This window comes from Saccostrea cucullata, unplaced genomic scaffold (genome assembly GCF_032062105.1).
Source record: "Saccostrea cucullata isolate Sc308-1 unplaced genomic scaffold, CSIRO_AGI_Scuc_v1 ctg3063, whole genome shotgun sequence".
Lineage (NCBI taxonomy): Eukaryota > Metazoa > Mollusca > Bivalvia > Ostreida > Ostreidae > Saccostrea > Saccostrea cuccullata.
This window is the reverse complement of record NW_026933675.1, coordinates 44,375-58,587: the sequence shown is the minus strand read 5'-3', so window position 1 is coordinate 58,587 and position 14,213 is coordinate 44,375. Positions and strand designations below refer to the sequence as shown.

The 14,213-nt window shown below is 33.6% G+C and overlaps 1 protein-coding gene across 4 annotated transcripts in view; it reads left to right on the top strand.

The window, feature by feature from the left end:
* Positions 1-4,308: 4,308 nt before the first annotated feature.
* LOC134238932 (receptor-type tyrosine-protein phosphatase T-like) overlaps positions 4,309-14,213 on the top strand; it is a 32,781-nt gene continuing 22,876 nt past the window's right edge. For 2 of the 4 annotated variants that reach the window (XM_062721049.1, XM_062721048.1), the window contains exons 1-4: positions 4,309-4,459; positions 11,794-12,045; positions 12,168-12,302; positions 13,173-13,310. In XM_062721049.1, the coding sequence (XP_062577033.1) occupies positions 4,408-4,459; positions 11,794-12,045; positions 12,168-12,302; positions 13,173-13,310 (577 nt within the window). In that variant the 5' untranslated portion in view covers positions 4,309-4,407. The remainder of the gene's footprint in view (positions 4,460-11,793; positions 12,046-12,167; positions 12,303-13,172; positions 13,311-14,213) is intronic. The other 2 variants (XM_062721050.1, XM_062721052.1) reach the window with 1 other exon arrangement.

Genomic DNA, 14,213 nt, shown 5'->3' with positions numbered 1-14,213 from the left:
TATCTGTTTGGATTCTCAACTCAGAAGAACAGTTAAAAAGTTGATTCTTTTGATTTTTTTTTTCTCTAAAATTATAAATATCAAAACGTACAGTTGTTTTACACTGAATCGAGAAAAATTAAAAAAAGTTTTGTTGCTATTAAAAGGAACAACTTCTTATCTATTGTAAAGTGTTTTGTAAAAAAAAAATTCTAATTCTACACAGGTGTAAGCTGAAATTTTGAAAGGAAGCTGGAATCTAATATTGGGAACATTTGGAGAACGGGCCCTAAGACAATAAATTGACAACGCACTTTTTTGATTTTTTTTTTCTCTAACATTTGGAGAACGGGCCCTAAGACAATAAATTGACAACGCACTTTTTTGATTTTTTTTTCTCTAAAATTATAAATATCAAAACGTACAGTTGTTTTACACTGAATCGAGAAAAATTAAAAAAAGTTTTGTTGCTATTAAAAGGAACAACTTCTTATCTATTGTAAAGTGTTTTGTAAAAAAAAATTCTAATTCTACACATGTGTAAGCTGAAATTTTGAAAGGAAGCTGGAATCTAATATTGGGAACATTTGGAGAACAGGCCCTAAGACAATAAATTGACAACGCACTTTAGTCAAAATTTGTTTTCGCTCCATGGTCTCCAGGTCAGGACATACAACAACCTGTTTCATCGCAAGTGAGTTAAGGCTAAATATGGGCTTTTTTATGCAAATGAGCTAATAAAACTGCATGTTTTGTGTATTTTATGTACCGAGAATGTTCAAATCGATTTTCTTATACATACTTAGTACTGACAGTATATTATTGCAAGTGCACATTATGATGTCATATTATGACGTCAGAGTTCTTTCCCAATGAAGGTAATAAAATACATCAACAAAACAACGTCGGCGCAAGGGCCTATCCTATTTAATTTAAAATAAGTAATGTATAATACTAAGGGGAATATTCTTAAAAGTAATAAAAATGCTGCACAAATGCTATGCTCTTCTTCAAACGATAGAAATTTTACGAAACTTACACTGGACTATGCATTTTTACCCTGTTTCAACTTAGTGCTGTACGAATAGTAACTTGACAATTGCAGTTTCGACATTTGTGCAGCAATATCTTGAACCCTTGGAATATTCTGCTTTTCTTTATACATTGTTTCTGTAAAACAAAGTAATGTATGCCCTTGCGCCAGAGCGATTTTGTTGATGTTTCTTATAAACTGGTGTAGTAAAGGCTGATGATGTCATAATATGACGTCATAATGTGTACTGGCTATCGCATATCGTGGGTACAAAGAATGTATTAGAAAACAAGTCATAGCATTTCTTTGCGGTATGTATAGCAATTACGGGTTCTAACTAGATATATTTCAAAGAAACCTCATACGTAGCCTTAACTCACTTGCGATGTCTTATGAGAACTGATTTTACTCCTGTTTCCTTTTCATTCGTATGAAGTAGCGTTTAAAACTTATACATAAAAAACTTTCCTTTGCTTTCAACTATACGTTTTACTTTTGATCCAGAGATGTATATTCTAGTAAGAATGGTGTTTTTTTTTTATATATAACTTTCGATTGTATATATTCAATTGAACATGAGATGAAACACTAAACAAAGTTTACCTCAAGTATATCATATTTTGTTAATTTTGTTATTTTAATAGCTATACACGATAAGTTTTTTTTTTGGTTTATTTATTTTTTTTTTTTTTGGTAGCCTGTCCAACTGTCCGTCCGTCTGTCACACATTGTGTCTGAAGAACTGTAAGAGATGTGGACTTGGTATTTTGCACATTTATTGCTAGGCACTATTGTGTTTGTAAATTGACATTGTTGCCAATCTCATGACCACCGACCTTGGTCTTTGACGCACTTTACTAAAAGTTATTTTTTTTTAAATAGATTCCTGGTTTAAAGCCATCATTTAGTTAGATTGAATGTCGAATTAATGACCTTGTAAGCAAATACAATATTATGAGGTCATAATATATCTACACACTGAGTTGTCCATCCATTTCTCAGAGTTTTTTTTTTTTTTAATGAACATGCCAAGGAGAACAAGACGGGTTTGACCGATCGGCAGGAGATATTCAATCCTCCATGGTGCGTGACACCACCTCTGACGCTTTGGAGGTCTGTGTTGAATTTTTTTAATAAAATGTTGATCCTGAATACTGTTTGTTTTATCCAGATATTCATTGGATATACTTATTAATAATGCCACATGAGCACGGTTTCATATATCGATATTATTTGCACTGTTTTTGCAGAGTTTTGTTGTTTTCTTCCCCTAGAGATTTTCCTATTTGAAAGCATCTAATAAACTTTTTAAACTTACAATTCCAATGAACGCTCGGGCGTTTTAAATATTGATAAAACATAATCATATTTGTGTGTCTAGAACTTTTTAGTTCACCTGAGCCGAAGGTTCAAGTCTTCAATCTTTAAAAATCTTCTTCTCAAAAACCACTGGGCCAGGAAAGATGAAACTCATGTGGGATCATCCTCAGGTAGTGTAGATTCAAGTTTGTTCAAATCATGACCCCCTGGGGTAGGGTGGGGCCAAAATGGCGGATCAAAGTTTTACATAGGAACATATAGGGAAACTTTTTAAAATCTTCTTTTCAAGTACTTCAAAGCCAGGCTTCGTTATATTTATAGGGAATCATCCTCAGGTAGTGTAGATTCAAGTTTGTTCAAATCATGACCCCCTGGGGGGGGGGGGGGGGGTGAAAAATTCAATTGATCTGTGTTTTTTCCTAGCCAATTGCTCAGGTGAGCTATATGGCCCCTGGGCCTCTTGTTAAATATGTTCCAATCTTGCTACTTGAAAATGTTTATATATATATATATATATATATATATATATATATATATATATATATATATATATATATATTATATATATATATATATACAATATATATATATATATATATATATATATATATTGTATATATATATATATATATATATATGTAGGACTCCAAAGTGCGATGGGACTCCAAAGTCCGATGGTCACGCCAAAGTCCGATGGTCTGCGCCAAACCCTGATGGTCTGACACGCCAAAGTCCGATGGTGAGGAAATCAATTAACGTTAATGACGTCATAGTAGCACTGCGCCAAACCTCAATGCTGCGCCATGCCAAGGTGTTTAAAATAAGTGTAAATAAATGCGAAAACTAACCCTTATCTCTCATGGGTGCGAGATTAACGCTCGAAAAGTGTGTATTAACAATAACCTAAATATCTTGAGTTGGGGCAAGACTAACCCTAATCACTCGACTAGTGTGCGAGGACTAACCCTAATTCACTCGGGTTGTGCAATGCAAGGACTAACCCTAATCAATCGAGTGGTGTGCGAGGACTAACCCTTATATCTCTAGATTGATTGATTGATTGTATATTGTTTAACGTCCCTCTCGAGAATTTTTCACTCATATGGAGACACCACCATTTGCTGGTGGAGAGCTGCAAATTTTGTCCTATGCTCGGCACTTAGGGCCATTAAGCAGGGAGGGATCTTTTTCGTGCCAGCACCTACTGTGACACGGGGCCTCGGTTTATACAGGTCTCATCCGAAGGACCGGCCTCCACGTCCCGCAGAATATCTCTAGAAGGTGCAAGCAATAAGCAAAATCAATAATAAAAATTGTGTTCAAGGACAAGTTCAGAAATGATTGCTTTTGAATGCAGGACAACGGCGTCAAGGATTGACGTTGGATTATTATTATTCATCCGCACCATCGGACTTCGGCGTGTCAGACCATCGCACTTTAGCGTCGCGCGTCTCATAGGAAACGAGCCATCGGACTTTGGCGTGGCCATCGGACTTTGGCGCCCGTAAAGACAATGAGCCATCGGGGTTTGGCGCAGACCATCGGGGTTTGGCGAGACCATCGGACTTTGGCGTGACCATCGGACTTTGGAGTCTTACATATATATATATACATTTAATTTTTTTTTCAAAACGGAAAGGGACACCAAAAATGCATAATACATAATTTTTTTTTTCCAACAGTAGGAAATTAATCAATGTAAATGGTTCCATTACGTCAACAGCTTCAAAATAAAAATTCTCTTTTATAAGTTCGTAAAATTTGTATGAATAATGACAATTTTATAACATTTGTACTTAACATATTAAAACTACTTTATAAAATTGAGGTACTTAATAAGTATAATTTTATCCTTATTACATTGTGAGTTAGAGTGGATACTTTTCTGCACGCAAGTGGCTTTATTTTCATTAAATAGCTCCTTCGCGTGTTCGGCGAATTATAAATACTTTTTTCCGGACTCCATGCGTATCAAATATGACAATGAATGCGAGATTTGATCTTCTGGAGTCACTGTTTGCTTTTATAAAACTTTTACTTCCCTGTTTTAATTTGTGAGGTTTACATGCACAGTCATGTATGTGCTCATTTTTATCCTAGGGATTTTTATGTTTTCTTCTGCGTACGGTGAGAGAACTTTTCTTTTTTTTTCATTTTTTTTAGCTATGGAGAGTTTTGCATTAATACATTACGTTTATATGTATTTATTATTTCTCATTCAAGGTTTTCATATTATCTTATGAAAAGACTTATTCGATTCTTGCGTGACCATAAATACTTTCTTAAAATTCAATGTGGGAGTCAATGAAAACAAAGGAAGAATGGTATCTGTTACAACTCAACGAAAACATAAAGTTGTCCCTTCTGTTTTTTTGTTTCATCAAATTGCTTAAATAAAATAAACATTGTGTTCACTGTGTTAGATAATGAGATGTTGAAAAAGTAGAGAATGTTTCACTAGTTTTTTTTCTATTAAAATGCGTGTTTCTAGAATAAATATTTGTTGCGTGATGAAGATATTTCAGACGAAGAGCATTTTGTAATACACACGTTTAACTTGACATGTAATGTATATATTGCATACATAGCAGGAACACAAAACTCGGTATATAAATATACCGCCTCTGATTCTTAGGATTATGTTACTGTTTTAAACAGAGTAAATTAATCACGCATGCTTGTATATTAAAGTGTCTCAAATCAGGAAAAAAAAACAAAAGGAAAAAATCCGGTTTCTTTCTAAATAAAAAAAACCTACATAAAAATGCATGATATTTGATTATTTCCTGGAGTGAATTGAAATTAAAGAATAAACCAGTCCTGTAAACCCCAATCTATTAAAAATTGTGTATAATCAGTTGTGTAAAAATTGTAGAGATATCATATTACTCCCTAGGTATAATAAAAAATTCCTCAATGCTTTCATACAAATGAATCTTTAAGGTGAGATATGTTTCCCCAATCATACGTTTGAATGCCGACGTAAGCAATAGCTTAAGTACATTACACATGCTACCGTCGCTGTGTGGCGCAGTCTTTAGAGCTTTGGCTCTACAATCGCAAAGTAAGTAGTTTAACCTTCCCGCGGTAGACAAGTCCCTTGGATGTCTTAATAGAAAATTTTATCGTCATCATAATGTAATTATTAGCCATAATTACAATTATCCAATATAAATAATGTAGTAAAAATTCGCCATCCTGATTATGAATACATTTTCAACAAGAGATGTTTGTAAAACACTTATGCCCTTCTCCCCGCAAATTGGAATTTTTCCAAGTCCAAGGGGCAAAACTCTGTCAAAAATGGCACGATTGTACCGAAAACAAAACTTGTCCTAGAAATTCATCTGATGAATCTGAATAGTAAATTTCATCTTAGTATGTGCAACGGTTGTGAAGAAAATAAACAGAAACTGCAAATAATTGGAATTTGGAAGTCCAAGGGGCATAACTCTATGAAAAATTATGCGATCGTACCCAAAACAGAACTTAATCTATATATTCATCTGATAAATCTTTATACAAATTTTCATCTCAGTATGTGCAACGGTTGCAAATAAAATATACGGAAACTGCAAATAATTGAATTTTTCTAAGTCCAAGGGGCATAACTCAGTAAAAAATGGTGCGATCATACCCAAAACAGAACATGACCTAGGTATTTATCTGATATATCTGTATACAAAATTTCATCTCAGTATGTGCAACACTTGCAAATAAAATGAACGGAAACTGCAAATAATTGGAATTTTTTTAAGTCCACGGAGCATAACTCTGTCAAAAATGGCGCGATCGTACCCGAAACAGAAGTTGACTTAGATATTCATGTGATATATCTGTATATCAAATTTCATATCAGTATGTGCAACGGTTGCGAAGAAAATGAATGGAAAATAATTGGACCGACAGACCGACAGACCGACCGACAGACAGCAGCAAAGCAATATGCCCTCCCTTCTTCAAAGGGGGACATAATAACAAAAATGTCTTTATTTCCATTGCGCACCTTAACTGTACTATGCATGTCTTTGAAGTACAGTTTAAACTTATATGTATGCGAAATGAGACGCAGATTACCAAGACTTAATATATACGTACGGAAACAATTTTAATTATTTGTTGCAGCATAATCTTTATACATGCATGAAAATAATTTGTTTGTTAACGCATAATTTGTGCTTGTATCTATTTTTAAATCAGAAAATCTGGCTCTTCGGAAACCGGCTTGGCAGAGTTCTTCACATGATGCCACTGTATCCGGTCCTGAGAAAGCTGTTGACGGATTGAAAACATACTTATCTTATAATGGACGCCAATGTAGTGTATCAGCTGATAAAAGAAGCAGTGCTACCTGGTGGGTTAACCTCACAGACATTGTTAGCATTTATAACATTGTGATCTACTACAGAACCGACGATAAAGCATGGGGTACGTATATAAATTATATGCAAGTAGAGGTATTGGAAAAGAGGAAGCGACTTCATTATGTATTCAAAAATAACTAATCCAAACTTTTATTTCAACGTGCCAAGCGCCTGGCTAGGGAACAGTTGCTACATGCATCAATTTTTATGAATTTAGGTTTATCGTGTTCGACATTCAAACTCAGAACCTTTGGTTCAGAAGCAAACACTTCATCGACTGAGATACCACAAACCTAGTATTTTTTAAGCAAAATTCAGAGTGATTAACAAACATCCAGAATTACTTTCATTGCGTTAAGAACGTTTAACAGTATATTCAAACAAATGAAAAATGAAATACGATAACAACTAAGTTTTTACGCATTTATCTGTTACAAAAGTATTTTTAATGACGTCTGAAAATATATTTTTATATATTCTAAAACCCCCTATCATTTTGTCTATTCATGTACACATTTTGTATTAATTATTTCTCTTACGGTGTACAGCTTCAATTGAATGCATGATGTTAAAAAAAGAACATTTTTACAATATTGTCTTTCTTGTATGAGACAATGACATTTAACGTAAAAATTTAAAAAAGATCATGAAACAATTAGAATATAGTTGAAAATGTTTTCTTCTTCATATTAAGTAAACACAACTTAAAAAAGTGAGGTAAAATGAAGAATAATTTTTGTTTTCATATTCCACAATGTTGTCTTACATCAATTAAACTATGATTCAAGTAAGTTTCTTTTTCCAAGATTCTTACAAACATTATACTTAAAATCACTGTACATGCTAAATGCATGTACCATAATCTTCTGTATTAATCGCTAAATATGGGTACAATTTATTATTAGTTTTCCCTTAGGCAACAGTGAAAACAGGTCTTCAAATAGTCCCTGATTTACCTTAAACATTTCGAGGGATGTGTCCATATTGTCATTTTTTTTTTACACTGACAGGATACAACCTAACAGAAAACGAAGCCGGAGCGCAACAGGGTTTGCTCTCTTGGTCCGCTTTGTGTAATACTGGGCCAGTGTCGAACTCATTGGACATTTCGTCATTCATCGGTTCAAACTGTTGCTAACAACAATTTGTACCAAGACAAGCCTTTTTTTCTTGAGCTTATGAATAACAAAATGAACATGTAGTGAAGCTTAGGACATTTTGTCAACTATATATTCTGTTTAATTGCAAATTTTCTTACCTTTATATTGTTTTGAAAAATGAGTACTAAGTCATGAAAAGAGAGAGAAGGAGAACACTTTACAAATACTCAGAAAGAGAGACATAAACAGAGGGATATCGAATTCCACATTTCACTGTTAATTGGATGGATGAAAATGAATATTGAATAAGAAAATTTGATGAATTTGTAAATTAAGTAAAAATGTATGAATTATTAATTGTTTACTACACCTACATATATTGGAGCGGTAAACTGAGTGTTCATATGTAGATTAAGGACAGATGATACAAACAAAAAATGGATGCCTGGATTGGTATATATTTTTTGGCCTAATTTCATTGCAAATAATGCAAATAATAAATTTCTAGAATATAAAGAAATTGTAAACCTTCTGTGATGTTCAAAAGTGTGCCTTTCCTAAACCATCCGTATAATTCTATAAAAATATTTTTCACTTTAAATTCCGTTGTTGTGCAAATTTGAATAAAAAATGAAAAACTAGGAGGTGAAAGTTATTATTAATTTTATTAATTTAAACATGACCCTAGTTGTTATTTTTTAATTTTTTTGAATAATTTTTTTTTTGTATTATCTGTCCTTAAAAGCCAAGATTTTTATTTATAGGACAATCGAATCAATATACGGGCAGATTTATGGGATTCTACGTGTACATTTCAAACACAAAAAGCAAAGAAGATGGTCACTTGTGTTTTCATGACAGAAACTACACCACAGCTACAATACCAGCCGTCGCCAACATAACCTGTCCCTTTCATGGGCAGTACGTCATCTACCACAATGAGAGACCAGTGAAAGATACTTATACAACTGGACACTCTCCAAATGCTTTTACTGAACTTTGTGAGGTCGAAATTTATGGTAGGAGAAGCATATTCACTTCAACGAAAAAGTTTTAAAGGGGGGGGGTTGTAAATGAGAGAAGTTTTAAAGCTTTTTATATCTTTTAATGTATTTTTTTTAAGATCATTCATTTTTTAATTTATTATTTATAAGGCTGTTCTGGTCCCAGACGTTACGGATCTAATTGCTTAAAGTCCTGTCCAACTAATTGCAAAGGGTACTGTCACATAGAATCGGGAGACTGTTTTCAATGTTCCCCTGGTTATAGAGGGGACCGCTGTGAGCAAGGTATGGGTTTTTCCTTATAAACCCCAGGATTTTTTGATATCAACTTCAAAATATAATTGTGTTCAAATAGAATATCTTTCAACAAATATGTGATATCAAGTTTGCAACTACTATTCTGTTTCAGAATGTGAGACGGGATTTTATGGAGATTATTGTAACCTGACTTGTGGATATTGCAAAGATTCTAATACATGCAATCCAATAAATGGAACATGTTCAAAGGGATGTGCCGCTGGCTTTCATGGATTGCTTTGTAACATAGGTAGAAAGACTATTGAACATAATACGTTTATTGATCAATTTTGAATTTAACGTGTTCCTTGTTATCCTTAAATGAAACTGATTTTGTTAAATCTATTAATTATCATGTTTTATTGCTTAAGAAAACATGGCTTATAAAAAAGCTGCATGGCAATCATCAACTTTTGATGTAAATGTTGGTCCGGAGAAAGCTGTTGATGGACTCAAAAACAATTTATCTCATGCTGGGCACCAATGCAGTATTTCACAGAATGGAAAAAAACAAGCCACATGGCGGGTGGATCTCTCTGAAATTCGAAGCATACGAAACGTTGTGATATACTACAGGACGGCTAATGCAGTTTGGAGTAAATAGGATTTCAATTTCATTTTCTGAAGAATATTAGTGCAAGTTGATTCTTCGAACTTTCATGTTGACTTTTCCAACTTTAAAATTTTTCGTTTGAACCTTAATATTGCTTTCTTTTTCCAATTTTAAAGTTGAGTTGGTAATCCGAATTTTAAGCTTGGTCTTTCAACTTTAACCTATTTTTTTATAGTTAATATTGGCTTAGGAGACCGTAGGGTTGGTTAAACCAATTTTTAATATGAACAACTTTATAGTAGGAAAAGCCAAGATTAGAGTTACATTTCCAACTTTTAAGTTGAAAGCTCAAAATTTAAGTTAGAAATTAAAGACAACTAATTACCTGAAAAGTTGAAAAATCCAGGATTAAAGTTCATTCACCAACTGCAGAGTTAGCAAATTAAAGACCAAAATTATTTTTGTATATTGTTTAACGTCCCTCTCGAGAATTTTTCACTCATATGGAGACGTCACCGTATGCCGGTGAAGGGCTTCAAATTTTGCCCTTTACTCGGCCATTGAGCTGTGAGGGATCTTTATTGTGCCAACGCCTGCCGCTGACTTGAAAAGCAAAGATTGAGAAAAATAGATGAAATTATCAATTTGAAAGAGAACTTGATAGTTTGAACCAACAGATAAAAAATATCTTTCAGAGTTTAAATTGAATTATAAGAATTACAAATAAAAATAATGTAAAAAAAAGTTCTTCAAATGCATATTTCTATGTATGATATGCACGATTACTTATCTTGGGCAAGATAGGCTAATCTGATACTCAGGAAACTTTTGAGGGGTAAAATATTTTTAGTTGCTTTCATTTGGCTATGTGACACGAAACATTTATTTCTGTATCAAATATATTGAAAGGAAAGAGGTCTCTTAGAAAGATCCACGAGTACGATTTGTGTGCATGGAACTGCCTAAGACAAGAAAAAGCAACAACGTTTTGTTGTGCAATTTGTTTTTATTATTTTAAAACACGGAAATTTTACCATTTTTCAGAAATTAACTTGTTAGGTTGTCAATTAACCTGGAAGGTAAAACTTTTATAGGATCACATAGAATTATGTTTTGGGTGCCCTTCTTTACAAATTATGATTTGTCACATTCAAAACCTTCATACATTTTTCATTTTGAAATGAAAATTTTAAATATTGGATAATACAATTTTTGTCGATTAAATAATTTTTTTTTATCCGTCATAAAAAAACCTTCTGTATTTTTCATAATTTTTTCTTCAAATGCCATATTCAATCCGTGAACTGACAACCCCAATTACCCTCTTAATCATAATTATCCATCTCATCCCAGCCCTCGGGTTCCAGGGACTTTTACATATTTATTGAATACACCTTTAACGTCAAGCAGTAACTCGGATATCATCGAATGTAAACAATAAACATGTCTGCTAGGTTTATGCTTCAGTTTTTATCTTTCCTCCTTTCCAACCAATTCCGCTAGAGCCTTTGTAAGTTTGAGCGGCAAATGAGAAAATGTAAAAAACAACTAAATTTTACACCCATGGTTGTTTAATGATTTAAAAATTATATATTATAATATATATAACTCTAAATCTGAGCTAAATTATTCAAGCATAACCTGGTTTAGGTGTCCTTGTCAGCAAATAGAATTTATCATTGAGTCAAACGCTGACTGACATTTTTCATACCAAATGTTAGTCCATTATTTATACACTGAATTGACGATGGATTTTCCGTTATTTCCTGATCATGACAAGGAGCACACGGCGGATGTGACCGTTCGGCAGGGGATGCTCACTCCTTCATGGCACCTGATCCCACCTCTGATGTTTCGGGGGTCCGTGTTTGCTCTGATCCTATTTTGTATTGTTTTATGGACTTTGAGATTAAATACTGTTCGTTATCTGCATATCCTTCTTCTTAGGTCAATTTATCCTCTTTGTGGATTATAAAACGTAAATTGATCATGACCAGAACCAGGTTTCACTCCAATAATTTGGTACAAAAAAAGAGAAAACAATGCGAATGTTTTTATTGTTTATTTAAATTGTTATACTTTTTCATATTTGTATTATCAATATGATTTTAAATCATTACAATGGACAGAAACTACATTACAGATGCAAGTAACGGCTTCACAACCCGATTTCCGGGATTTTATCTCTACGTATCGAATTCAACAGACAAACTTCAAGGTTATTTATGTTTTCATGACAAAAACTATACCACTACAACGATACCAGCCGTCATCAATATAAGCTGTCCTGTACATGGACAATACGTCATCTATTATAACGAGAGGCCAGTAAAGGATAACAGAACCGGGTTGTCTACAAATGCTTTTGTTGAACTCTGTGAGGTTGAAGTTTACGGTGAGATATTCGAACTGATTTTTTTTTTTTACATATGCATTGTTGATGAGGAAAAAAAGAATCATGTTTTTTTTAAGAATCATATTTTAAAAAAAAAATAAAGAAAAAAAAATGTTTTGAAGGTTGTTCCGTCCCGCGTAGATATGGACCGAGCTGTTCCAAACCATGTCCGACAAATTGCGATGAATACTGCCACATAGAATCAGGGGATTGTCTTCAATGTAAGCCTGGCTACAAAGGTCCAAGATGTGAACAAAGTATGTTTAAAACACCAGATTTGTATGTGTATCTATATACAAAATTTGGTGTTGTTTTTTTTTTTTTTTCATTTCAATATAAAAAACTGGAATTCACCAGAATGATATATTGACTTATTGTATATTAATGTTTAACGTCCCTCTCGAAAATTTTTCATTCATATGGAGACGTCACCATATGCCGGTGAAGGGCTTCAAATTTTGACCTTTACTCGGCACTCAGGGCCATTGAGCAGTGAGGGATCTTTATCGTGCCAACGCCTGCCGCTGATACGGGGCCTGGGTTTTTAAGGTCTCATCCGAAGGACCCGAAACTTTCACTTCAAAGTGCCGAGCGCATGGAGAAGGAATAGTTGCTACCCATTTTAACGACTAGGTCAGTCGCGGCCGAGATACGAACTCACGACCTCCCGATCACGGAGCAGACGCTCTACCGACTGAGCTTAGGTGAACGGTACCAGAATGATATAAACATGAAAATATAAAACAAGATTTTTTTTATCTTGTCATTACAAACAAGAGAGAGACTATGACGTCAGAAAAAAAAATTATATGTTAACTTGATAAGCATTCTATTCATTGTATCCCTGTTTTGTATACCTAAAAGAATCTTAACAAACTCAGTGTGGTCGTGTTTGGGATTTTTCCTCCCCAGAAAATAGATATTACTCTCTTTTGCAAAATTTAACAGTTTACCAGCTGAAGAAATTAAACGTGCCAATCGTGCAACTTTGATTCAGATTGTGCATTGTGTCCTTATTTAAAAAAATTAATTATTTTATTAAAATAGTATCATTTGTGAATTTCCAGCATACGCTTATAATGTGATGTAAACGTATATGTTTATTGTTAAAGCAATGTTTGTTGTAGAATGTACAAGTGGATTTTTTGGTGTGCAATGTGAAGAGATCTGTGGTAATTGCTTGAATTTCAACAGATGCCATCATATAAATGGGACGTGTCTAAGTGGATGCGAGAAAGGATACGAAGGCCACTACTGTAACACAAGTAAATGGATAGTCCTTTGCATAAATTAAAACTACACTTGAAGCACAAGGTCATAACGCTGTTACACTCAATATGCGTTATTGACTTGTTAAGAGGGCAGCATGTTATTTGTTGAACCTGACGGTAAAAATGTAACCCGTGACAGCTGGCCAAGGGAAATACTTTCGTCTTTAGGTCAGCAAAATTATATGTTTTTGAATCTAGGTCTATAACTGTTCAGTTATACCCTTCTTCTTATAGAGTTAGAATCTTTTAAAAATGATTAGATAACGGAAAGTATACACGCTCAGAAATCCATTTAACTTAACAAAATATGAACACAGCACATTTAAGGCTACAGTAAGGAGGCGGGGCCTAATTTGTACGGGAAATGTTTATGACGTCACACATAATATAAGGTCTTCAAAAAACCACAAAACGAAATTGTTTGCTAGTTCAAACAGCTGGATAGCTGTATACTACATAAAGACTTATCATTACATGCAGTTTTGTCGTTTGTCAAATCCCACACAACAGCATATAAACGATGGATCGATCGCAATGCACTTGTCATTGTGACGTCATCTCGCAAAAATTACGCACTTTGTACACAGTGAGAGGCTGATCAAGTCACTTTTTTTACAATGAAAAATGTCTTTTGTTCTCAAATAAAATATTATTTGCATTTATACAAAAGGCCGTAAACTTGGATGCAATGTGTATTTTACTATTTTATTAGTATATATAATGTCCGTATATTCTCCAGACAAGTGATACAGTCGTGTGTTTGTATGCAGATTCATTGAAAAAGAAATAAATAATAAAAACTAATAAATCGATTTATTGCAAGGGAATATCCACAATGAATATTGCCAACTTTCTACACATAAACTAGAGAAGCATTAAGATATTTTAAAAGTGCTG